Genomic DNA, 24,920 nt, shown 5'->3' with positions numbered 1-24,920 from the left:
CTACCAGGCAGCTGTTATCTTGTGTTAGGGAGCTGCTATCTGGTTACCTTCCCATTGTTCTGTTGTTTGGCTGCTGGGGGGGAAAAAGGGAGGGGGTGATATCACTCCAACTTGCAGTACAGCAGTAAAGAGTGATTGAAGTTTATCAGAGCACAAGTCACATGACTGGGGGCAGCTGAGAAACTGACAATATGTCTATCCTCATGTCAGATTTCAAAATTAAATATAAAAAAATCTGTTTGCTCTTTTGAGAAATGGATCTTGGTGCAGAATTCTGCCGGAGCAGCACTATTAACTGATGCATTTTGGACAAAAAAAAATGTCTTCCCATGACCATATCCCTTTAAAGGACAAGCAAGTCATCTGGTTGGCTGTCGAATTGCTAGGCACCCCCAGAGAATAAATCCCTTACTTTATCTCCATAGACCCTGACCCCTCCAACAAATCTTTTTTTGGTCCCCTCTCCTACATATGCTGAATGCATGCGCTTATAATGTGCATGTGGGCCCTTCCTAGGTCCCCTGCAGTCGCAGGATCTGACCCCCTATAGGATGCAACCCCAAAATCATGAGCTTCGTGTCCTAATAGAATTCTCCACTGTTTGTACAACCTGCAGACGTAGCCATTGTTATCCCAAAGTGCAGTGTAAATTGTCTCCGCAGCCATTTCCTAAGCCACATTCTTAGGAGCAATTAGAGTGAGATGGAGTAAGATAACCTGAATTCCTTTGGGGATAAGAGAGGCTGCGGCTGCTGCTATAGTTCTGTATGTACAAGTCTACATTTGTTCAGCAGCCAATAGATATTGTGATGATGACACAATGTGCATTCCTGGCACACAGACAGATCTACGCTGTATATATATAGATACAAATATATTTATAATTCCCAGACACATGGAAGGGTGTGCCAGTAGAGATGATGTTAAATACTGCCAGCAATAATACTATCAATTGCAACCCTTTTTTTCTAGTCTTTTATCTGGAAATTGTTTGCCTGTCAGAAACATTTTGGGTAGGGTAGAATGAATTAATGTGATCAGGGGCCCATCTAGCTTTTTTTCAATTATTATTTCTATTTAATATATATATATATATATATATATATATATATATATATATATATATATATATATTTGTGCTGCTTGGAGATGAATAAAGGCAAGGTGCGTAGGTGCTTGCGCCCAGATCCAGCGGCGTCACTCGCATGCACTTAACCTGACCCGGCGTAGAGAGTTTGGGGTGCACATGTGCCTGGATGTAGCTTAGGGGCCCCACTTGTCATTAATCTTCTACTGGGTAGAATGGGAATCTGCCCCAGGCCTCCAGTTCACATACTCATGGGGGTAGATGTAGATAAAAGTGCAAACGTTTTTTTTATGTTATGCAAATGTTATTGGATAAAATCAGAATAAACATCAGGGATAAACAAAGAATTCCCAACATTTACCCCCCCCCCCACACACACACACTTGATCTCCATGTGATCCTGACATGAAAGTGAAGGCTGCAGCTCTGGACTCAAAACGGGCCCTGGCACATTAAAGGGCACTTGTTGGGTAAAAATGTTATCCCCAACCAAAGGTGTAAATGTCAGGAAAAAAAGGAGAAAATCACTGCTGAGAATCCTTCTGGATTCCCTTGTTTGAGATTTCAGAAATCTGCCTAAATACAAGTTGTGGCTTCACCCCCATAAACACAGAAAAGGCATTACAGGGGTTAAGTGCAGTTTCAGCATTTATGTTGAGAGAATGATCAACAGAATGATGTGAAGTTGCTGAGAAATGGGATCAAGTTGAAACTTAGCAGCGACTGTCACTCTCTCAACTCAATAACTAACTGCTGGGATAATGACTAATCCTCAGCTGCCGCCCTACTCACTACAAAACCATGGCCATAAGCATTCAGAACGAAGAGAGAGGCTGTGCTAAATATATCCCTTCTTGTTTACTGTAAACCATTGATCGGTAGAACGAGGGCTGCCATCAACTGTCCTGCAAAGTGGAGGAAGCTGCAAGAGTTAAAATATAGATTATCATCCAGAACTAATGTGTAATGCAAGTGTTACAGTCAGGGCCACCATCAGGGGTGCACAGGGGGTAGTGTTGTACTTTTGCCCGGCTATGCTCCACTTTTCCAATTAGCTGGGCCCCCCTTGACAGTGCCAAAGTCATTCTGAACCATTGAAGTCCCGAATCGCTGAAGTCCCGAATTGCTGAAGTCCTGAAGAACTGAAATCCTGAAGAACCAAAGTCCCAAAGAGCAGAAGTCCTAAAGAGCTGAAGTCCCGAAGAGACGAAGAGCTGAAGTCCAAAGAGCAGAAGTCCCAAAAAGCTGAAGTCCCAAAGAGCTGAAGCCCGAAAGAGCTGAAGTCAAAAGAGCTAAAGTCCCGAACAGCCAAAGACCCAAAGTCCCGAAGTGCTGAAGTTGCCAAGAGCCAAAGACCCAAAGCTGCAAACATAGCCAAAGCCGCAAACAGCCCCGAAGTTGAAGTCCTGAAGCCGCGAAAAGACCCAAAGCCACGAAAGTAGTTGAAGCCCTGCAGCCGTAAAAAGACCCAAAGCCACGAAAGAAGCCGAAGTTAAAGACCAAAGCCACAAATTCAGTTCTACTGAACACCATTGTGTTTTTTTAATTTTATTAAACCCCTGGCCACCAATGTATTATTTTAATACTCTATAGACCCCTGGCCACCAATATTTTTAAAAAAAATATTCTCTGGGGCCCCAATGTTTTTTTTTAAAAACTTTTATGCGGGCCCCTGGCACCAATTTTTTTTATAAGTTATAGGGGGGCCCTGACCACCAATGATTTTTTAAATATTTTTATGGGGAGTCCTGGTGCCAATGTTTTTTTTGGCCCTGACCATCAATGGCTTATTATAACTGTGTGGGGGGAGTTACCGTTTTTAGCGCTGATGTCTGTGTGGCCTTTTTCCTGGGGTGTGGGTGGGGTCGGGGTGGGGCTTGGGGGGATCGGGTGGGCGGGGCCCAGAAAATGTTGTTGTACTTGGCTCGTGATTTCTAATGGCGGCCTTGGTTACAGTTATGCAATGGGCACCAGTATCCAACAGTTCTGTCCAGCTTCATGCCTATATCTGAGCTACGTGGCATGTCAGGCTAACGGCCACTCATTTTAGCTTTAATAGACAGAACAGTAAAGCCCATAAGTTATTGGGCACACAGAATATCCCCTTTCCTCATATAAGTGGGAGCAACTAGTTAAGACATGCTTGATAGGACTCGTGATCATAAATATAGAATGGTGATTGGTCCTCCAAACCTTCAAACACCCATCCACTTGTTTAAAGAAACCCTTTCTTTAATGCACCAAATTATCACCAGTTCTTTTCAAAGACCTTCTCTGTAAATTTTCTCCCATCCCCTTAGATTGTAGGCTCTTGTGAGAAGGGACTCCTACTGGATCATTCCATAACCCTTGCGTATCATTATGTTATTGTTATTTACTGATGATAAAAGAAACAGGTTCTAAGATAAACAGGTTATTGTTATTATTTGACTGATAATTCAACAAATGCAATTGTAGGGTTTAAAGCAGATATGGGTCTGATGGCTCCATGGCATTCAGGTGAACCATAAAACATATCACTGGCTGACAGGGTAATAACAAATTAGGATGTTTGTAGATTCCTTTTATGTTTTCATAGTTATTTCAGTTTAGTTTATTTGATTGATTCCGAAGAGCCACTACAGATACCTTTGTTATTTTCCCTATGGGTTTGTCTACTGGAATATCAACTTCTAATTTTGCTTTGTCTCCTATTATAATCAAATACAAGAAGCCAGAGGAGGTATGAACTCTTCCTAGCAGGGATATCTCCATTGTTTCTCTAATAACCTCTCCAGAGAGCAACTTTCATATCTAATCCAGCTTAGATATTTCCCTGTAGTAAATCAGTTATGTAATATGTGCCAGTAAAGTGTCTCAATCAATGTACAACTGGGGGTTCAGTAAAGCTGTGGCAAAGCATAGTGTTGCTGTGCCCCCCTGGAAAATGAGACCTGAATTTCAGTAGTCCAAGAACCAAAGAGGGAAGTTTGGAAGATATAAGGGATCATTCACAACAATCTGACAGTTTTTTGCACTCTTCCCACTGCATGGGCCATTGTGTAGTCACAGGCATCTTCTATCCATTTCATAACACAGAGATCTGAGGACTGTGCTTAGTATCGAGTGCATTCTGCATTTGGCCACAATTGATTCTAAAGGGACAGGGGGGAGCACATAGGCATTCAACCCTCCCACCCCCTGCCTTGAATGTCATTCTGAGGTGCAAGTTGGAGCAGCAGGACGGTAAGGCAGGTAGTAGGGACAGGGGTAGTTGTACGTCCTGATACTGCGCTCTTCACATGAGGGGCAGTGTAGAATGTAGTGTAGAAGGGGGCACAAGTGGCCAATAGCACACTACAGGTCATGCTCTTGTGCCCCTTACTGCTATTGCACTCTTTTATGGTCAGACTGGACCAGTGAGGCACCTGGAAATAACCCAGTGGGCCCCAGCCCTCATAGGCTCCACCGACCCAGGACCACTTCCCTCCCAGTTGGCCTGGACCATCAGGCCCAACAACCCCCTTACGGCCAGGATCTGTGGGTCCACCCCCACTGCTGGCTGAAATTGACGGGTCCCAAGAAGAAAGAGGAGGTACACGATGGGGCATTGGGGGTTGGAGTTCATGTAGGGCATGTGGATGGTGCGACTTTAAGGTGGCAGCCCAGATGAGTCCTGAACCCCCAGTCCGACATTGGACTCCTCAGTTCTCTTGCACCCCCTGGAGTCATAAATGACTCATATAGTCCTAATACAAGCCACTTGCAATCACTGCCTGTAATTAGCATCTAAAGTTGTGGTTCCCAAGATGGAAGATTGTCCTCCAAGCTGAAGCTGTAGTAGGAGCTGGAGGAGCCAGCCTAAAGGCCAGTTAAAGTGATATTTAGAGAGTATGGCCACTAGGTCATCTAGATACTAACATTTATTTGGTTAATATGTTTGAAATTACAATATGGGCCTGATACAGTTGAGTTTTGAAAATTAGAAAATGAGATCATTTGTGCACATGGATGACATAAGCCCATCCAATTCAAAGGATATGCCATTGCAAACAATGAATATGTCATCAATATATCTCAATTATAGAAATGCTGCCTTGAATTCCCAGCCAGTGTTGGACTCGAGGGTCAGATATCCACTGGGGTTTCTGCCACAGGGACCCCCACTTCCTTGGCTCCCCTGCCTCTGCCGCAACCCTCATAGAAAGGTGCAGGTCTGGGTCAGCAGGGCCAACTGGGTCTTTACCCAGTGTCCCTCTGGCCCAGTCTGATCCTGCTCCGGGTGCTCCCAAATGCTGAAACCGAAACGGCTATAATGAAAGTGTAAACTATGGACTCATTTATGAAGGGCTAGGCCAGAGTACTAATGACCATAAAAACAGACCTTACATCACCATACAGTGCCCTGGGGGTAAATCCTATCAGCTCTTGTCAGGTGATAGCACCCTAAGATGTGTCCAAATGCATTTCCATGTTACTACATCCTAACAAGCTCTGACACAAATTGGCTTCAGGCTGTTCTAATTAAGTGCCATGTTTTAATAAAACATGGCACTTATAGCTCCAAAGTATCCCTGCATGCCATTGCCCCAAAGACCCTAAGGGCCTTTGGGGCGACTTATCTCCTCATTTGTCATTCGTAAACGAAATAAAAGAATGGGTGCGTTACTGTTACAACAAATTACAAGATCACAATATGATTGTGCAGCAGTGCAGAAAACTGAGATTATGAAATCCTTGCACAGAGTATCATTTGTTTTTAACAAGGTTTACAAATGTCAGAATTCATGCAATTAGGCTGCTCGTTGGTTTTATAAACTTAATGAGCACAAGGTGAAAGGAAAGTGAACCAAAAAGATTAATTTCCGTCTCTGCCCCTTGGTCTCGCCATCAGTTTGTCAGCATGTTTCATGATTATACTTAGAAATTATTAGGATCTTTCCTTCACTACTCACCTCCATATAACTGAAATAAATAGAGATTTAGAAAGCTTGTTAAATGGGTTGTTCACCTTCCAGCACTTCTATTTTCTATTTGTGACAGTTTTTTTCTATATTTGAAATGTAAAGTTTCATTTTTCACCTTCTTATGTCTTCTGAAGCAACTCTGGGAGGGTGGTCGCATACCTATGCTCCCTGTGTGTGTCATATTCTACCTGCCATATGCTCCCTGTGTGTGCCATACTCTGCCTGTCCTATGTTCCCTGTTGTGCCATACTGTGCCTGCCCTATGTTTCCTGTTTGTCAAACTCTGCCTGTCCTATGCTCCCTGTGTGTGCCATACTCTGCCTGCCCTATGCTCCCTGTGTGTGACATACTTTACCTGCCTTGTGCTCCCTGTGTGTGCCATACTCTGCCTGTTCTATGTTTCCTGTTTGTGCCATACTTTGTCTGTCCTATGTTTCCTGTGTGTGCCATATTCTGCCTGCCCTATGCTCCCTGTGTGTGCCATACTCTGCCTGTCCTATGTTCCCTGTGTGTGCCATACTCTGCCTGCCATATGCTCCCTGTGTGTGACATACTCTACCTGCCTTGTGCTCCCTGTGTGTGCCATACTCTGCCTGTTCTATGTTTCCTGTGTGTGCCATACTTTGTCTGTCCTATGTTTCCTGTGTGTGCCATACTCTGCCTGTCCTATACTCCCTGTGTGTGTCATACTCTGCCTGTCCTATGCTCCCTGTGTGTGTCATACTATGCCTGCCCTTTGTTCCCTGTGTGTGTGTCATACTATGCCTGCCATATGCTCCCTGTGTGTGCCATACTCTGTCTGTCCTATGTTTCCTGTGTGTGCCATACTTTGCCTGCCATATGCTCCCTGTGTGTGTCATACTCTGCCTGCCCTATGCTCTGTGTGTGTCATACTATTACCTGCCTAATGCTCCCTGTGTGTGCCATACTCTTCCTGCCCTATGCTCCCTGTGTGTGTCATACTCTGCCTGCCCTATGCTCCCTGTGTGTCATACTCTGCCTGCCCTATGCTCCCTGTGTGTATCATACTCTGCCTGTCCTATGTTTCCTGTGTGTGTTATACTCTACCTGCCTTGTGCTCCCTGTGTATGTGCCATACTCTGCCTGCCCTATGTTTACTGTGTGTTCCATACTCTGCCTGTCCTATGTTTACTGTGTGTTCCATACTCTGCCTGCCCTACTCTGCCTGTGTGTCATACTCTGCTTGTGGTAGATGACCCAGCACACCTGCATTGCTCTTATATTAGCTTCATAGCGCTAAATATATCACTGTTACATGGTACAGTTTCATTCAATATTTTTACTTATATAAAGGCCAACATATCTTTTAATGAAATCATTTTAAACACTTTGCTTGCGAATCAAGCTGCCTATATTTGCAAGCTGCAGCACAAGACTTAGTCGGTCATTTGTTTACCTACTGACTCCCAATTCCTCCTGGCACACTGAGAATTCACTATGGTGATATTTAATAACAGCCTTTACTAAAGAGACTTTTCTCTGAGTCACGGGCAGGGCCCAAGGGTTTTAAGCTGCAAAGTATTTATCTAGCACTAAATCAAATATAAAAGATCTAATTAGTATTATACTTGTTTAGACCTTTTTGCTCTGTATAATGATACTCCTATTGCAGAGTTTCTATATATTAAAGGGGTGGTTCATCTTTAATTTAACTTTTAGTATATTATAAAATGGTTTTCAATTGGTCTTCATTATTTATTTTAATACTTAATTTTAATTATTTGTCTTCTTCTTCTGACTTTTTCCAGCTTTCAAATGGGGGTCATTTATTTATTTATTTATTATTATTGCTGCTTTTTATTACTCTTCTTTCTTTTCAGGCCTCTCCTATTCATATTCTAGTCTCTTATTCAAATTGGTGCATGGTTGCTCGGTTGCTTGGGTAATATGGACCCCAGCAACTAGATTTTGCCCCTAATGTGAATGATATTGGACTTTAATCTGATGGTTGGCCCTAGTGGGTATTTGAGCCATAGGAGGGAGGACCACATCAATTATACCATGCATCCCCTGATGCAACAGGAAAATGAAAGCAGCTTGATTGACATCCTGCTAATTTTCGGCAAGATATTGCAGCGCCCGTACTTACCTCCCGCACCTTTCCTTTTACCACTATGAAAGGAATTTGCATCTATATATTGAGATTTTTTATTATTACATAGGATATAGCTGCACATCCTCAAAAAAGTAAATGTTAAAAATCCATGTTTATTTCAGGATATTAAAAAACGTTTAAAAAAAAACATGTTTATTTCACGATATTAAAAAACGTATAAAAAAAACGTACTTACCGTATATACTCGAGTATAAGCCGAGTTTTTCAACCCCCAAAATATGCTGAAAAACTCTACCTCGGCTTATACTCGGGTCAAGCGCAAAACGGTCGCCGGCATCTAAGAATAGTTGCCGGCGTCTAGGAATAGTCGCCGGCGTCTAAGAATAGTCGCCGGCGTCCAAGAATAGTCTCCAAGAATAGTCTCCAAGAATAGTCGCCGGCACCCAAGAATGGTCGTCGGCGTCCAAAAACGAGACGCCGGCACCTCCAATGGGAGCAGAAACCCTCAATTTTTTGATTGAAACTTACCAGAAGCTGCTGCATTTCTCACCCTCTGCTTATACTCGAGTCAATAAGCTTTCCCAGTTTTTGGAGGTAAAATTAGGTACCTCGGCTTATACTCGGGGCGGCTTATACTCGAGTATATACGGTACCTTCCGCACCTTTCGTTTTACGACTATGAAAGGAATTTGCATTTATATATTGAGATTTGTTATTATTACGTAGGATATAGCTGCAAATCCTCAAAAAAGTAAATGTTAAAAATCCATGTTTATTTCAGGATATTATTCGTCACCGGGCGACTAATCTCCCTGATCTGACCGTGTGTCTGTGTCCTAATAAGATGGGGAGCTGCTGTGACCAACTTTAATGACATGGATCATCACTATTATAAGGCTGCTGAACCTTCGGGCTGCTCCAGGGAATACAGTTAAAAATAAAAATGTAGCATTTCTAGCCATATTCTTCTTTAGGCTTTACTTCACCTTTAAGAAGGGTTTTCCCTAATGTGTCTTGAATTGAATTAAAACAAACAAGCACATTTCATTCTGCACAGAGAACCTTACTTACCTTCATATTGCTGCCGTATGCATTAAACTGATATTGGGAAGAACTGTAATTAGGTTTACAAAGGTGAATATTCTAAATACATTTGCTTTGATTTCTTGGAGATACAGTATGTCCCCTTTTAAGGTATTTTTATTGGGGTACAAGCAAATACATTTTATACATCATATATTTGTGTGTTCTCAGGTAAGTGGACAATGCGAGGATAAAGCTTGAGATCATCACCTGCAAGTCCTGCACCACTGTCTCTCCATTGAATGGGGTAATTATAGGGGGAGCAGATCACAGGAGGGTCTGGGGGGGCCGGGGGTGGGGTAATGACAGCAGGGGGGGTTGAAAAGCAGGTCACACGTCAGTGCACATGCTCAACATCCGAATATTGAAATTTATCATGTACTGTCTCTTTAAAACTTTGGCTTCGACCATTCGCCATCATAAACATGACAAATTGTTGTTTTAGCCTATGGGGGACCTCTTAGAACCCATTTGGAGTGATTTAGTGGACTTTGAAAAATCTAAGTTTTTTGGGACAAATACTTTGATTTGAATTCGATCAAAAATCCAAATTTTTAATGGAGAAAAAACTTTAATTTTTTATTATACCCCGAGGATGGAAAAATTCCATACTCGAAAATCCTCCATCTCAGACCTGCCGAGGTTGTATATAAGCCCATGGGAGAGGCCCCTATTCTATTTGGAAGTTTCTGTGGTCTGCACTGGAATTAGTCTGACTATTTCTGGCTTTTCGGGCAAAAATCTGAAAAATTCTGTCTTTTTGGGAAAAATCCCCAGAAAAATCAAGCCATTCAGGAAAAAAATCAAAAAGAATCATACAATTCTGAGTTATTCCCCGATCCGATTAAATTGTGCTTTTTTAATAATAAGGTTAAATTGTGGATTCTAGTTTGCTCTGACTTTTTTTTAAAAAATGATCAGAAAACTTTGGATTTTGATAAATAACCCCCTTTATGTAAATGTGGGTGTTCTGGACACATGGGGTGGTGAGAGAGCATTTTTTTTCTAAGTCCCACTCTCTCTTTGGTTCCCACTACCCTGTTGCCTTGGGGGGTTATGCCACAGACCAGTGCTATAGCCATCCGGCACATACATAATGGGGCGTATTTATCAAATTTAGAATTGCAAAAACGTCAAAATTCAAAAAGACCAACCGAAATTAATTCAAAGGTTTTTTCTGGTCGAATAGGTCTGTTTTCAGTGGAATAGGTCAGTTTTCAATTGAATAGGTCCATTTTCGATTGAATTCAATTCAAAGTTTTTCCAAAAAAAACTTTGATTTTTCAAAGTCCATCAATTGACTCCAAATAGGTTCTAGGAGGTCCCCCATAGGCTAAAACAGAAATTCGGCAGGTTTTAGATGACGAACGGTCGAAGTGGAATTTTTAAAGAGACAGTACATGATAAATTTTGAAATTAGATTTTTTTTCAAATTCAAACAAATTTGGATGATTCCCTAGTACACGAAAATGAGCTTGAAAATCGAATTTTTTGAATTAGAATTTTCACTTTGACCTTTGATAAATCTGCCCCTATAGTGAATTTGTGTGTTTTGCCGCTGGTGAATTAATTCACGAAAAGCGGTTACGATGCTGGCGTCAACGTTTTTTCGACACTGGCGAGGGTTCCGACATGGCGCCGATTAACTCATGCCCATTGACTTTCGCCAGTTTCACAAATTTCGTGGGAAATTTAGGGAATTCGTGTCAAAGGGAAACGGAACAAATTCGCCCATCACTACTGCCCCATAATGACTCATTGGTATTTACACTGGGAGCACAAAGCAGGGGTGCCAAATATTATTATTATTGTTTTATTCGGTTATTTATGTGCCACTGTTATGAGGACCCATCCAAGACACAGAAACTCTGAGCTTTATTTGCAATTATTTTTTATATATGCCCCCCACTAGGAAGACAAAGTAGTCAGTGAATAGTGAGAGTTGTAGTTCAGAAGATACAAGGTGCAGAATTACAGACTAGGATGAAGTGTGAGGCACTTGAGTATGAGATGGAATTCGCTATCCACACACTCATCCAGTGTAATTACTCTTGGATTAGTGAGAGTTTATTCAGCAGTTTCTGAGTATTAGGACCTGCTCTCAGTTCATTTAGGGTAAGGCAAAATCTCAGCGCTTCTATCTTGCTTTATGGCAGGGAATTTAGATACTGAATACTGAGAGGATAAGAACCCCTGTCCCACAAGAATGAAATTGCCTTTAATTCTCTTTATCTCAATTACTCATAAACATTTATTGCACTGCTGTTTAGAACACCTGAGAAAGGCTCAATCCTCACACTGTATGAGATAAGGAAGCTCACAGTGGCCAAACATGGGTCTCTAGGGAGGACCCAACTGAGCTTGGGTCAGATATTGGTTGGGTAGGGCACAAAGTGCTGTTGGCCATTACTAGGTAACAAAACAAGCCCCAACTGGCAGTTGCCATGTGACGGTGCTTTATACTGGGCTTTTGTGCTGTTTGGCCCTTGAAATGCTAGTACAGCTATGGGACCTGTTATACAGAATGCTTATGACCTTGGGTTTTCTGGATAATGGAACTTTCTTTAATTTGGATCTTCATACCTTAAAGGGGAAGGAAACCTAATCGGCATTTCGCCGGTACAGATCTACTGTGCATGCGCCATAAGTCACACGCATGCGCAGTAGATCGTACCGGCGAAATGATCCTACTGCGCATGCGCCAAAACGCCGGTCACAGCAGGAAGAAGATCGCGTGGAAGAAGATGTCGTCTGTGAACTCCCTGGACTGGACCTGCGCAGAAGGGTAAGTAACAAGTTAGGGGCATTTGCCCAGCGGGACGGGTAGGCCAGGGGGGAGGAGGGAGGGTGGGCAACAAACGGGAGGGGGGGTGGGGGGTTTGCGCCGACTAGGTTTCCTTCCCCTTTAAGTCTACTAGAAAATCATATAAACATGAAATAAACCCAATAGGCTGGTTTTGCCTCCAATAAGGATTAATTATATCTTAGTTGGGATCAAGTACAAGCGACTGTTCTAAGCAACTTTTCAATTGGTCTTCATGTTTGCTTTTTTATAGTTTTTAAATTATTTGCCTACTTCTTCTGACTCTTTCCAGGTTTCAAATGAGGGTCACTGACCCCATCTAAAAAACAAATACTCTGTAAGGCTACAAATGTATTGTTATTGCTACTTTTTATTCCTCATCTTTCTATTCAGGCATCTCCTATTCATATTCCAGTCTCTTATACAAATCAGTGCATGGTTGCTAGGGGAATTTGGACCCTAGCAACCAGATTGCTGCAAACTGGAGAGCTGCAGAATAAAAAGCTACATAACTCAAAAACCACAAATAATAAAAAAGGAGCCGAAGTCGCATAAAAAGATCTGAAGTGCCAAAGACCCGAAGCCGCGAATGGAGCCGAAGTTGAAGTCATGAAGCTGCAAATAGACCAAAGCCACGAAAGGAGCCTAAGGTAAGTCCCACTGAACACCATTAAACCCCTGGACACCAATGTATTGTTTTAATACCACATAGACCCCTGGCCACCAATGTATTATGTTAACACTCTGTAGGCCCCTGGCCACCAATATTTTTTAAAAATATTCTATGGGGCCACTGACCACCAATGTTTCTTTTTAATTTGCAAAGGAGACCCTGACTACCAATTTTTTTTAAAAAAAAAACTTTTATGTGGGACCCTGCACACCAATTTTTTTTCTTAACTTATAAGGGGGTCCTGAGCAACAATGGCTTATTATAAATAGTGTGTGGGGGGGTTTACCTTTTTTTATCGCCGATGTGTGTGGGGGGGTTTACCTTTTTTATCGCCGATGTCTGTGTGGCCTGGGCGGGATCTGGGGTGGGGCAGGGACCAGGGGGCCCTGAAAATATTGTACGGGCCCGTGATTTCTGAGCGCGGCCCTGGGTGTGTGTATATATTTATAATTCAAAAAAGCCATGAATATCTTGTAAATTATATCCCTACAAACAGTGAAGTCTGATGTCATCAGTTATAAATGGTGAATTCTGATGTCATCAGTTATAAACGGTGAGTTCTGATGTCATTTCTGTCACATGACTCACTGAAACTTGTGTATTATAATAAATAAAGTACCCCCAGTTGTAAAATATGAGGATATTAGAAGTTACCTCGGAGTTCCATGACCTGTATAAAAAACAATTTGCCTTCATTCTCGTACTTTTATATGGTCATGAAACTCCTCTGTAACTTATAATATCCTTATATTTTACATTTTCACTATATAAATATATATAAACACTGCCAGACAGAGACACATCGTTGGACACAAGCAATTTCTAGCTCGAAAGTGGGGGAGTGAAATGCAAGAAAATACCTTTGCATTGACAAAAATGATAATGTCACTGATACTGCCAGTGAGCCCTGGGGTCGTGGGATCTGTGACCAATTAGGAGGGGTCGTTACCTACATGTGAGCCAAAGGTATTTCCAGTGTTTTGCTCCGCGCATTCCCCCCAGCTGGAATTCACATGGGAGGCAAAAAAGCTTTATTACCCTAAAGGCAACTTCCACCCAAAACTGTTTCTGCCGAGTCAAACAAGGTGTAATTCTGAGCAATCAATAGACATTAAAGGAAAAGGAAACCCATTTTCACTACAGGGGCCAATATGTTCAGCAACTCGCCCAGTCAATTGTTTTCCCCCGGGTGTGGGATCTTTTATAGGGAAAATGCACCTCCAGGGTCGTTTCTATAGCAGCGCCTCCATCTCAAGTTAGCTTTCATAAGTGTCTTTTGATGCAGATCCTCCGAAATTCTATTAATTACGACTAATATGAGATTTTTGCTCTTCATTAGTGACGGGTCAATTTTATGAAACAGCAAAAAATTTGCGAGAAAAATTAGTGAAAAATTCACGAAACTTGAAAATTGATGGCAATTTTGGACATGTGTCAGAAAAGTCACTCGCGGCAATATTTACGCAGGCATTAAAGTCAATGGGTGACCAAATAATGTTGACGCGCGACGATTTTGACATGATCGACTTTTCGGTTGCATGTCTAAAATTTTTTGTCGTCTGCAAATTTTCGCGGGAGTTTTGCTAGGTGGCGAAACGTGGAAGTTCGCAGCAAATTTATTCGCCCATCAATAATCTTCATAAGTCTTGTATATTTTGAGTTCGGAAACTTGAATCATGGTTAAAAACTCCAGTTTCAATTTTGGTAAATCCACCCCAAATTTGACTGGCATCTGTGCTTTATCTAAATTTATCATGTACTGTCTCTTTAAAAATTCGACTTCGACCATTCGCCATTGAAAAACCTGCTGAATTGCTGTTTTAGCCTATGGGGGACCTCCTAGAACCTATTTTGAGTAAATTTGAAAAATCGAAGTTTTTTTTGGGAAAAACTTCGAATCAAATTCGATTGAATAGGATCTTATTTCGATTTGTACAATTCGAATTCGAACTGAAGCGGCCTATTCAATTTTTTTGATAAATTTTTTTATTTGAATTTCGAAGTAAACTCCCATTACTTCAGAATTCAAGCCTTGATAAATATACTGTCTCTTTAAAAATTCAAATTCGACCATTCGCCATCTTAAACCTGCTGAATTGCTGTTTTAGCCTATGGGGGACCTCCTAGAACTTATTTGGAGTCAATTGGTGGACTTTAAAAAATCAAAGTTTTTTTTTGGAAAAACTTTGAATCGAATTCGATCGAATGCGCTGTTACTTCGATTGGTACGATTTGAATCGTACCTATTCGATCATAAACAGACCTATTCAGCTAAAAAAAAACAAAAAAAACGAATTTTTTGCTAATTTTTGACTGGTCTTTTTTCATTTGAATTTCGAAGTTAAAGGAGTTCAAAATAAACCTCCCTCTAAAGGGTCGAATTTGAAAAATTTTGAAATTCGAATTCAAAAAGACCAACCGAAATTGAATCAAAGTTTTTTCTTGGCCGAATAGGTCCATTTTCGATCGAATTCGAATCGATGTTTTTCCAAAAAAAATTCAAAGTCCACCAATTGACTCCGAATGGGTTCTAGGAGGTCCCCCATAGGCTAAAACAGCAATTCGGCAGGTTCTAGATGGTGAATGATCGAAGTAGAATTATTAAAGAGACAAAATTCTTTTTTTCAAATTCGAATTGAATTTGGACTATTCCGTAGTTGAAATACACACGCAGTGACGTAGAGCTGTGACTGTGAGCAGGTGACAGAGAGAGAGACAAATGTTGGGGTGAGTAATGGTTTCAGCAGTCAGTCAGTGGGTGGGAGAGGCAGTACATGGGAGCCATACAGGTGAGACAAGAGCTATACAGGAGCCATACAGGTGAGACTGCAGCTAAGTGCCCTCCCCCTCTGACTCACCCACAGTTTCACAGCGTCATCACTGACGTCATTTTACTAGAGCGACATATAAGGCTCCCTCGGCTGCTCTACCTGAGGTTCCTCCTGGATTGGATTATTGTCCTCATTACTCGTCTTTATCGGAGGAGCCGGGGTCGGCGGTACTGCTGTGGTTTCGGAGAAGGGACAGGTATAGGGACAGATATAAGGACAGGTGTAGGGTTTCCAGGTGAAACTAGAGCCGGAGTTTCGTCCTTGTTTGGGATTGAAGGAGGGGCCGTCCGACCGGTCTGACCTGCTGGGGAAGAGGATAAAGAATCGGCCGAGGAAGCGATTATTATTATTATTAAGTCGGACAGTCGCAAGACTTTGGGTTCCGTCTGTTGGAGGATGAAGTTCGTGTCGGTGCTGAGATTGGGGGCAGCGCTAATGTGTCTCGTCCTGGTGACACGAGCCCAGAATCCAGGTGAGTCCCCTCGACATTTGGGAGAAATTGTGGCAATGGGATGTCCCTAGTTTCTGTCTGAGCCCAAAGAACCTTCAGCTTCTGCACTGGGAGAATCTCCATCTGTTGCTCTTTGTCTCCAGTTGAGTTTGTTACTTCTTGTACTACTACCTGTATCTCTACTACTACCTGTATCTCTACTACTACTACTACTACTACTACTACTACTACTACTACTACTACTTGTATCTCTACTACTTGTATCTCTGAGTCTCTTTCCTCCAGTTACTTTTCTGAGTCGCTTTTTGTATCTTGAGTCGCTTTGTATCTCTGAGTCTCTTTGTATCTCTGGTGTAAGGTGGAATATCAAGTCCCCGGGGACAGGGCGACTTTACACATTTACTTTACGGTTATTGCGCAAGTTATTTCTCCTTCCCTGGGGGTCTGGGAGCAGTAAGTGGGGCTGGGGTTTCTAGATTAAATATTTTAGGAAAGAACCTTTAATTGGAGTTGTAGGAGCCACAGGTAATGGCCAAGGAAGCAACTTAGAGCTGACAGTTCTTTATTTATTTAACTACAACTCCCAGCAGCCTTCATGGAATCTAAAGCTCATGTACCTGGGCGGCAGGTAAAGGTGCGGTTCTTTGTGTTAAAATGGCGCCGGGCGGATCCTAGGGGTGGGTTTTTAGCCTCTAGTGTGAGAGTCTGGAACAGGGAGTTGCCTTTCCACTTCCCCATTCTCAGGGGACAACAACTCCTATTGGCTGTAATTCTCTGACTCCTCTGCCTCACACTACTAATAGGCTGCTCTGTATAATATATAGTGAATAAAGTACCCCCTCTTGTAAAATATAAGGATATTATAAGTTACCGAGGAGTTTCATGACCATATAAAAACACGAGGCCGAAGGCCGAGTGTTTTTATACAGGTCATGGAACTCCGAGGTAACTTCTAATATCCTCATATTTTACAACTGGGGGTACTTTATTTATTATAATACACAAATTTTAGTGAGTCATGTGACAGACATGACATCACTACTCACCGTTTATAACTGATGACATCACTACTCACCGTTTATAAGGATATAATTTACAGGATATTCATGGCTTTTGTGTATTATAATATAATATACCTGCAGCTGCTGTTAAATAAACTACACTTTATCTCCTATACTGCAAGTCACACGGTGTAACACAACTCCCCCAACTGGCAACGTTAAAACCTCATTTAACTCCTATAGGTTTTCATTATTTTTGGAATATACGCAGGGCTTATTGGCTGCATTATTATTAATAATAATAATAATAATAATAATATTGTTGCTAGTATTGTTTATTAATATTATTAGAAGAGAGCCATGCATTGATTTGAATAGGAGAGGCCTGAATAGAAAGAGGAGGAATAAAAAGTAACAATACATTTGTAGCCTTACAGAGCGTTTGTTTTTTAGATGGGGTCAGTGACCCCCATTTGAAAGCTGGAAAGAGTCAGAAGGAAAAGGCAAATAACTATAAAGCTATTAAAAATAATTAATGGAAACCAATTGAAGAGTTTCTTAGAATTGGTCATTCTATAACATAATACAAGTTACCTTAAAGGTGAACCACCCCTTTAAAAACATAATTAAGTAGGGACTGCGCCTCGGTGGGAGCCAGTTGGGACACCAAGGGGCAGATTTATCAATATGTGAGTTTGGATTTTTAATAAAGAGAAACTCACCCATGTTCTATTCATTCCTATGGGATTTTAAGAAGCATTTTAATCAATGGTTGAAAGTTAAAACAGTGGGGGTCATTTATCAACACTGGGCAAATTTGCCCATGGGCAGTAACCCATGGCAACCAATCAGATTGCTGCATTCATTGTTTTACTTGCAGCTGGTTTCAAAAAGCTAATCACTGATTGGTTGCTATAGGTAACTGCCCATGGGCAAATTTGCCCAGTGTTGATAAATGAGCCCCACTATTTTATAAATACAGTTCCAAAAATCCTAAGGGCGAGTTTATTTATTTAATAAAATCGAAACTCCCGTTTTGATAAATCTGCCCCTTGTTGTCCAACTGGCTCCCACCGAGGCTCAGTCCCCACTTTTTTTTGGTAGGGACGTCCTCTCTGTTCTTATGTTATGTTTGAGTGGTGTAAATGTTGTAAAGGAGGTGTATAAGTTGTACTAATGGAATGATTCCTCTTCTAACCAGGATGCAAATGTAAAACACACTACCTGGGGAAATGTGATAACAGCGGCGCATCTTCTGATTGCCAGTGTGCCCTCTCCATTGGGCCAGCAACTCAGGCTGTGGACTGCACCAAATGTAAGTGTTTCTTTAAGAGCTTCTGTCGCATTGTTGGCTTTGCTGCACCTTTTCCCCTTGCAAGTACTAAATATATCCAATTCCATAAATAGGTAAAGATCAATATTAGCAGCAAACAAGCTGTCGTATATATTCTGCACAGTTCTCTATGTGAAAGTGTTAAAAGCAAATGCCCCAAAAATAGTTTTTGATTTTGTTTGCATAACATATATATATATATATGGACTTTATTTTATTTTTTTATAAATGACTTGCTTTAGCTTTTAAATTTCCTTTTTTTTTTTTTCTCCTCTCCAGTAATTCCAAAATGTTGGCTGATGAAGAGAGAGAGCCTTGGGACTAAGGCAGGTCGCAGAGTTAAACCAGTCCAGGCGCTTATTGATAACGATGGACTGTACGATCCAGAGTGTGAGACTAATGGGGTGTTTAAGGCCCGGCAGTGCAACAATACAGACACCTGCTGGTGCGTCAATACCGCTGGGGTCAGAAGGACTGACAAAGGGGACAAAAACTGGAAGTGCCCAGAGCTGGTCAGAACAAAGTGAGTATTTCTGGCCTGTGAAACATCTGCGAATAGTTGGAGACGGATCATAGGCAAAGTAAATGGGTACTTACTTGCTCAACAACCCAAAACTACTTCTTTTAAACTATGATTCAAACATATTAACCTTGGAGGTACAGGTATGGGACCTGTTATCCAGAATGCTCAAGACCTAGGGGCAGATTTACATAGGGTCGAATATCGAGGGTTAATTAACCCTCGATATTCGACTGCCGAATGTAAATCCTTCGACTTTGAATATCTAAGTCGAAGGATTTGCCGCAATTCGTTCGATCTATCAAAAAATTAACAAATTAAATTACATCCTCCGAATCGTAGGATTTTAATCCATCGATCGAACGATTTTTCTACGACCAAAAAATTGCTAGGAAGCCTATGGGGACCTTCCCCATAGGCTAACATTGCACCTCGGTAGGGAGTAGTTTTTTTTAAACACAGTACTTCGATTATCAAATGGTGGAATATTCGAACGATTTTTAGTTCGAGTCGCAGTCGCCAAAAAAATCATTCAAAATTCTATTTTTTTTTTTTTTTCTTCTATTCCTTCACTCGAGCTAAGTAAATGGGCCCCCTAGTGTTTTCTGGATAAAGGGACTTTCTCTAACTTAGATCTTCTTACGTTTACTAGAACACAGAGTAAAATGGAGTCTATGATAGACCGCCTTCCTGTAATTTGGGAGCTTTCTATATAACTGGTTTCTGGATAACTGATCCCAAACCTGCATATGGGTGTGGCAAAGAGGTGCTGGTCTCTACATTTCGTTTGGAGCTGCATAAGGGGGAAACCGAATACATAGAGCAGACAATATATACATATACATTTACATTAAAGCAATGCAACATAGAGGCTTCTTTAGAGGAACTTTCTTTATAAGTCATAGTTGGGAGAACCTGTAATTTTCTACTGCATGCCAATCTGATTAGGGTTTTTTGTGATCACAGTATCCCTTTAATTCTCATGGGCTCTATGTGAGGCCCAATACACGTTCGTAGTGAGCAGGAAGGTCAAACAAGACCTTCTATAGGCGATTATTACTACCTCTCAGTGACCAAGATGTCATGGGAGAAATGTTTTTATGGAACACCTAGAATGTTGCAATGAATATTTGGGCAATACTAGGGGGCAGATTCATTAAGGGTCGAATTTCGAAGTTAAAAATACTTCGAAATTCGACCCTCGAATTGAAATCCTTCGACTTCGAATATCGAAGTCGAAGGATTTAGCGCTAATCCTGCGATCGATGGATTTTTCGTTCGATCGAACGATTAAATCCTTCGAATCGAACGATTAAATCCTTCGAATCGAACGATTTTAATCCAACGATCGAAGGAAAATTCTTCGATCAAAAAAAGGTTAGCAAACCTATGGGGACCTTCCCCATAGGCTAACATTGACTTCGGTAGGTTTTATCTGCCGAAGTAGGGGGTTGAAGTTTTTTTTAAAGGGAAAGTACTTCGACTATCGAATGGTCGAATAGTCGAACGATTTTTACTTCGATTCGTTCGAATTCGAACGAATTTAACCAATTCGATGGTCGAAGTACCCAAAAAATACTTCGAAATTCGAAGTATTTTTCATTCGAATCCTTCACTCGAGCTTAGTGAATCGGCCCCTAGGTGTCAACAAGAATACAACCATGTGAATATACCTATTGGTAGTCATTTAGTCTATCTAGTTTCCCCAGTTATTGAATAAGATCACGTGAGGAGCAATTAAATAAGCCCACCAATGTTTCCGTGAGCTTACTATTGATAGAACAAGGAGTGTCCTCTCCAAGCAAGACCAGACAAGTCTCAGCAGAGCGAGTACTACCTTGTAATGTTCAGTTGTGACTTGAGAATGTAGTCGTTTTGCCAATGAATACAATTTTTTTTCCATCCTCTTTCAGCTGGGTGATTGTCGAAATGAAACGCAATAACTCTGACTCCGTCAATGATGACGTCTTGATACAGTAAGTTATTTTACTGGTCGTGTCTCTTGATTTTCGGTATGAAGCTACAGAACATTTCATTCATTTTGTCCTTTCATTCTCCCAACAGAGCACTTAAAACCACAATATTGAACCGATATGGATTGCCTGAAAAGTATGTTTCTGTTGAGGTAAGGGTTTTTGGTTTATGTGAAACCCCAACTGGCTATAACATTTACCCTTTGAAATTGGTTACGTGGGTTGCAGAGGGAAATCTTTATCCAACAAACCTTGGAAGATGGCTTATGTTATATTCATATTGCAATGTAATCTTATGGGCCCCTACACTAGACTGATCTTGAAACCCTTTGGTTGCTTAAAGGGGTGGTTTAGCTCTGAGTTAACGTTTAGTACGGTGATCCCCAACCAGAAGCTCATGAGTAACATGTTGATCTCCAACCCCTTGGATGTTGCTCTCAGTGGCCTCAAAGCAGGAGCTTATTTTTGAATTCCAGGCTTGGAGGCAAGTTTTGGTTGTATAAAACCAGATGTACTGCCAGACAGAGCCTCAATGTAGGTTGACTTATTTGGCACCCCAAGAACATTTTTCATGCTTGTGTTGCTCCCCAACTCCTTTTATTTCTGGTTATAAGGTTGTGGATTCCTGCTTTAGTATGTCAATAGACTGGCCAATTCTTAGCAAACCTTCAATGTAAAAAAAATGTGACTTCTGACTCTTTCTAACGGGCTCACTTACACCATCTAAGAAAACAAATGCTCTGTAAGGCTAATTCCTTTTTTTTATTGCACATTTGTATTGCTCATATTACTATTCAGACATTCTCCTAATTATATTCCAGTCTCTTGTTCAAATCTGGGCATGGCTGCTAGGGAAATTTGGACCCTAGCAACCATACCTGACTAGGTGCATGGATGAATTTACAAGATTACTATTATCATATAAGCAGTCTAGTCATATATTTTCTTTTATATATAATTTTTGAAAGATTTGCCTTCTTCTGACTCTTTCAAATTGGGGTCACTGACCCCATCTAAAAACAAATGCCCTGAAGGCTAACAATGTATTATTATTGCTACTTTTTATTACCCCTTTCTATTCAGGCCTCTCCTATTCATATTCCAGTCTCCTATTCAAATCAATGCATGGTTGCTAGGGGAATTTGCACCCTAGCAACCATATTGCTGAAATTGCAATCTGAAGAGCTGAGGAATAAAAAGCTAAATAAAAAAAAACACAAATAATAAAAAATTAAAACCAATTGCAAATTGTCTCAGAATATCACTCTCTACATCATACTAAGTTAACTCAAAGGTGAACAACCTCTTTAAAACCCACGTTTAGTCTTTACATATATGGATCTAAAGTGCTGTTGTACCGCTTGTATTAGTCCCTAAAAAATTGGTTTACTCTCTGCATTTACTTTCCTCAAATATAGTGATCACATAGTTATGTGGTTGTGCCAGAGGACTCTACACTGACTAAGACAAATGTAATGTTTATATAGGCCTAAAATGGAAAAGGCTGGTAGAAACTATCCTTGACTTGGGGCCTACACTGGCCGATCCTCCGACTGTCTGACCTATATGTACAACTGATGCTTAAATATATCCTTATAGTGGTCTTATTTCTTCTGCAGCTTGAGGGGTCTTCTTTCATCTACATCGACTTAAAGCAAAACGGCACCCAGAAACTTCCGGGAGAGGTTGACATTATAGACGTTGGATATTACATGGAAAAAGATGTAAGTATTAGGAAACGCTTACATATAGCAGCTTTGTATTCATCACAAACGTATCATTATGATGATGGTAAACTAAAATAAAGGTATAAATAACTGTAATATTGCTTTTTAATTTCTTGTACAGATTAAAGGAGATCCCCTGTTTCATCCAGATGAGAAATTTGAAATTCTTGTAAATGGAAAGAACTTTGGCGTGAAGGAACCTGTTATCTACTACGTTGATGAGAAGCCACATGAGATCACCATGAAACATCTCACCCCTGGGGTCATTGCAGTCATTGTCGTTGTGGTGTTGGCTGTTGTCGCTCTAATCGCTGTGTTGGTGAGTGCTCCATCTTTATGGGAATAAATGCCTTGATACAGGTTCAGGAAAGTGCTATAACAGGGGTGCTCAGCCCAAGTAGACCAGGATAGGTGTTGGGTGCTAATATTGGAAGAGACCTACCATTTATACAGTTGCATAAATCCAGTATCTCACTGAAAAATAGATGTTTGTTTAGTTCATATACATACAGAATAGCTTGCATAGCTTTTTGCATGATTTACCTTCCACTTCTGACTTTTTTCCAGCATTTCAATGGGGGGTCGCTGACCCCTGCAGCAAAAAAATGCAGACGCAGTCTGTAGTTATGTTTGGTTCTAATTTGAGTTGATCTAGTTACTTACTGCTTATATATTTTATGGTCTATGCTCTAAGTCTAGTTGGCATATTTTCATACATGATGAAGGTGGAGGCTCATTCCTGTTGCTCCCTTTGCAAAGTCTGTATGTTATCAGCTTACTTTATTCCCTTGGCTACATCTCGGTTTCTTTTGTAACAAGTGCAAGGGTTTAGGTATAAATATATATAGGGGTAAGGAACTGTTTGTAGGGCTTCACAAACCAATTCTATTTGTGAGATAAGTACTTCAATCAGCCATTTTTGCATGGAAGGTAAAAACTCTTGAGCCTTTTGCTGACTTGTTTTCTCCTTTTTTATTTGCAGATTTTTACAAGACGAAAGAAGGGAAAGTACCAGAAGGCTGAGGTACGAGATTGAATAGTCCCAAATATCCTTGTTTTCTTAGTAAAACAAGGATATGTCTGGTTCTCAAAATCCCTTGCAGCATGTGTTCTCGACTGTAAGCTCAACTGCTTCTTCACTATTCACAAGTTGGGTTGACTTGATCTTTTGCCTGAGCCTTGATTCTAATGTGGAGCTGGTCTAACTGTATAAGAAGGCCAAGAAATGTTGCCATCTCCAGCTTTTTTTTGTGTAGTAAAATCTTGGTATCATTGGGCTGTATGGCAGTAGAATATACACAACTGGCGTTTCTAACTGGCATTTCTCCCTTGGCAGATGAAGGAGCTGAATGAAATGCAGAAAGAAGTGAGCACATAAAGCTTTATGGAAGAACCTGACTAAAGAAGTGGAATGCGCTAGACACAACAGGCAGCAGTCGATTGAATCCAAAATACTTGTGAAAAAGGGGTTCTCTTTCTAGCGTGGGAATAAGCCTTTTTTAACATTTTTGTGAAGATATTTATAGTGGACGTTCCATCAGCATTTTTTTCCCTTGTAGATTACCTCTAATGATGTATTGGAATTGGTACTGGTTTTTCTTAAAGACCTGTTTGAGAGATGGGCTGTCTAGCACTCCATCAGAAGGTCATTATGGGTACAGGCCATGTTTGTTTTTACACTGTCTGGGACTGTCTCTGCCTTAAAACTTTGTACAAAAAAAAAAGTATCTGTAATCTGTCTGTAGAACATAAGGCGTTTTTAAATGATATTTTGTACATATTCTTGAAATGTGCCTGAATTATGTATTTTTTTTTTTTGGTATTTTGTTACTGTTGGATTTAATAAACGTTTTAAAGAGATGCGCCTCAAGATCCTTATTAGGGAATGGTTGGAAAGGGGGTCATTTTCCCCTTGGGTCGATGCTTCATCAGTATATCTGTAGAAATGAGTCAAATCAACTGGACTTGCTGTGTTTTTTTATTTATTTTATTTTTTTTCCTTGAAAATGTTTCACCAGTCATCCAACTGGCTTTCTCAATTAGTTATTCTCCATCAAAGTTATTCTGAATTGAGAGCCCAAAAAAAAAAACACAGGAAATCCCGTTGATTTGACTTATTTCTACAGATATGACCTGGATGAACGAGAATCTTCACAAAAAAACCTACTTCATCAGTGTTAGATGGTGAACTTCTATTGCAAAGGCAACTGTGATTATTGCTGTAATAGTAGGACCTTGTGTTCTCTCTCTATACTGTAATCATAATCTATGAATGGATCAAGTGGGGGCAAACAATTGAGGCAACTGATGGCTGCCTGGTCATGGTAAGTGGAAATGATTTAGGTCAAATCTATAAAAAAAAAAAATTGAGGGTTGGGGCCCACCGGATTTTTTCCCGGTTTCCCGCCGGGCCAG

At 40.8% G+C, this 24,920-nt stretch overlaps 1 protein-coding gene across 1 annotated transcript; it reads left to right on the top strand.

Moving 5' to 3' along the window:
• The first annotated feature begins 15,636 nt into the window (after positions 1–15,636).
• Positions 15,637–24,365, top strand: epcam.L (epithelial cell adhesion molecule L homeolog). The gene is given in 9 exon segments (NM_001086104.1): positions 15,637–15,972; positions 18,154–18,267; positions 18,565–18,808; positions 20,719–20,781; positions 20,870–20,930; positions 22,398–22,502; positions 22,627–22,824; positions 23,488–23,529; positions 23,842–24,365. Coding segments are annotated over 9 exon segments (945 nt in total). The 5' UTR covers positions 15,637–15,896; the 3' UTR covers positions 23,884–24,365.
• The last annotated feature ends 555 nt before the right edge of the window (positions 24,366–24,920 follow it).

This window comes from Xenopus laevis, chromosome 5L (genome assembly GCF_017654675.1).
Source record: "Xenopus laevis strain J_2021 chromosome 5L, Xenopus_laevis_v10.1, whole genome shotgun sequence".
NCBI classification, from domain to species: domain Eukaryota; kingdom Metazoa; phylum Chordata; class Amphibia; order Anura; family Pipidae; genus Xenopus; species Xenopus laevis.
Note: the sequence above shows the minus strand (reverse complement) of the source record. Positions and strands in the feature narration are given on the sequence as shown.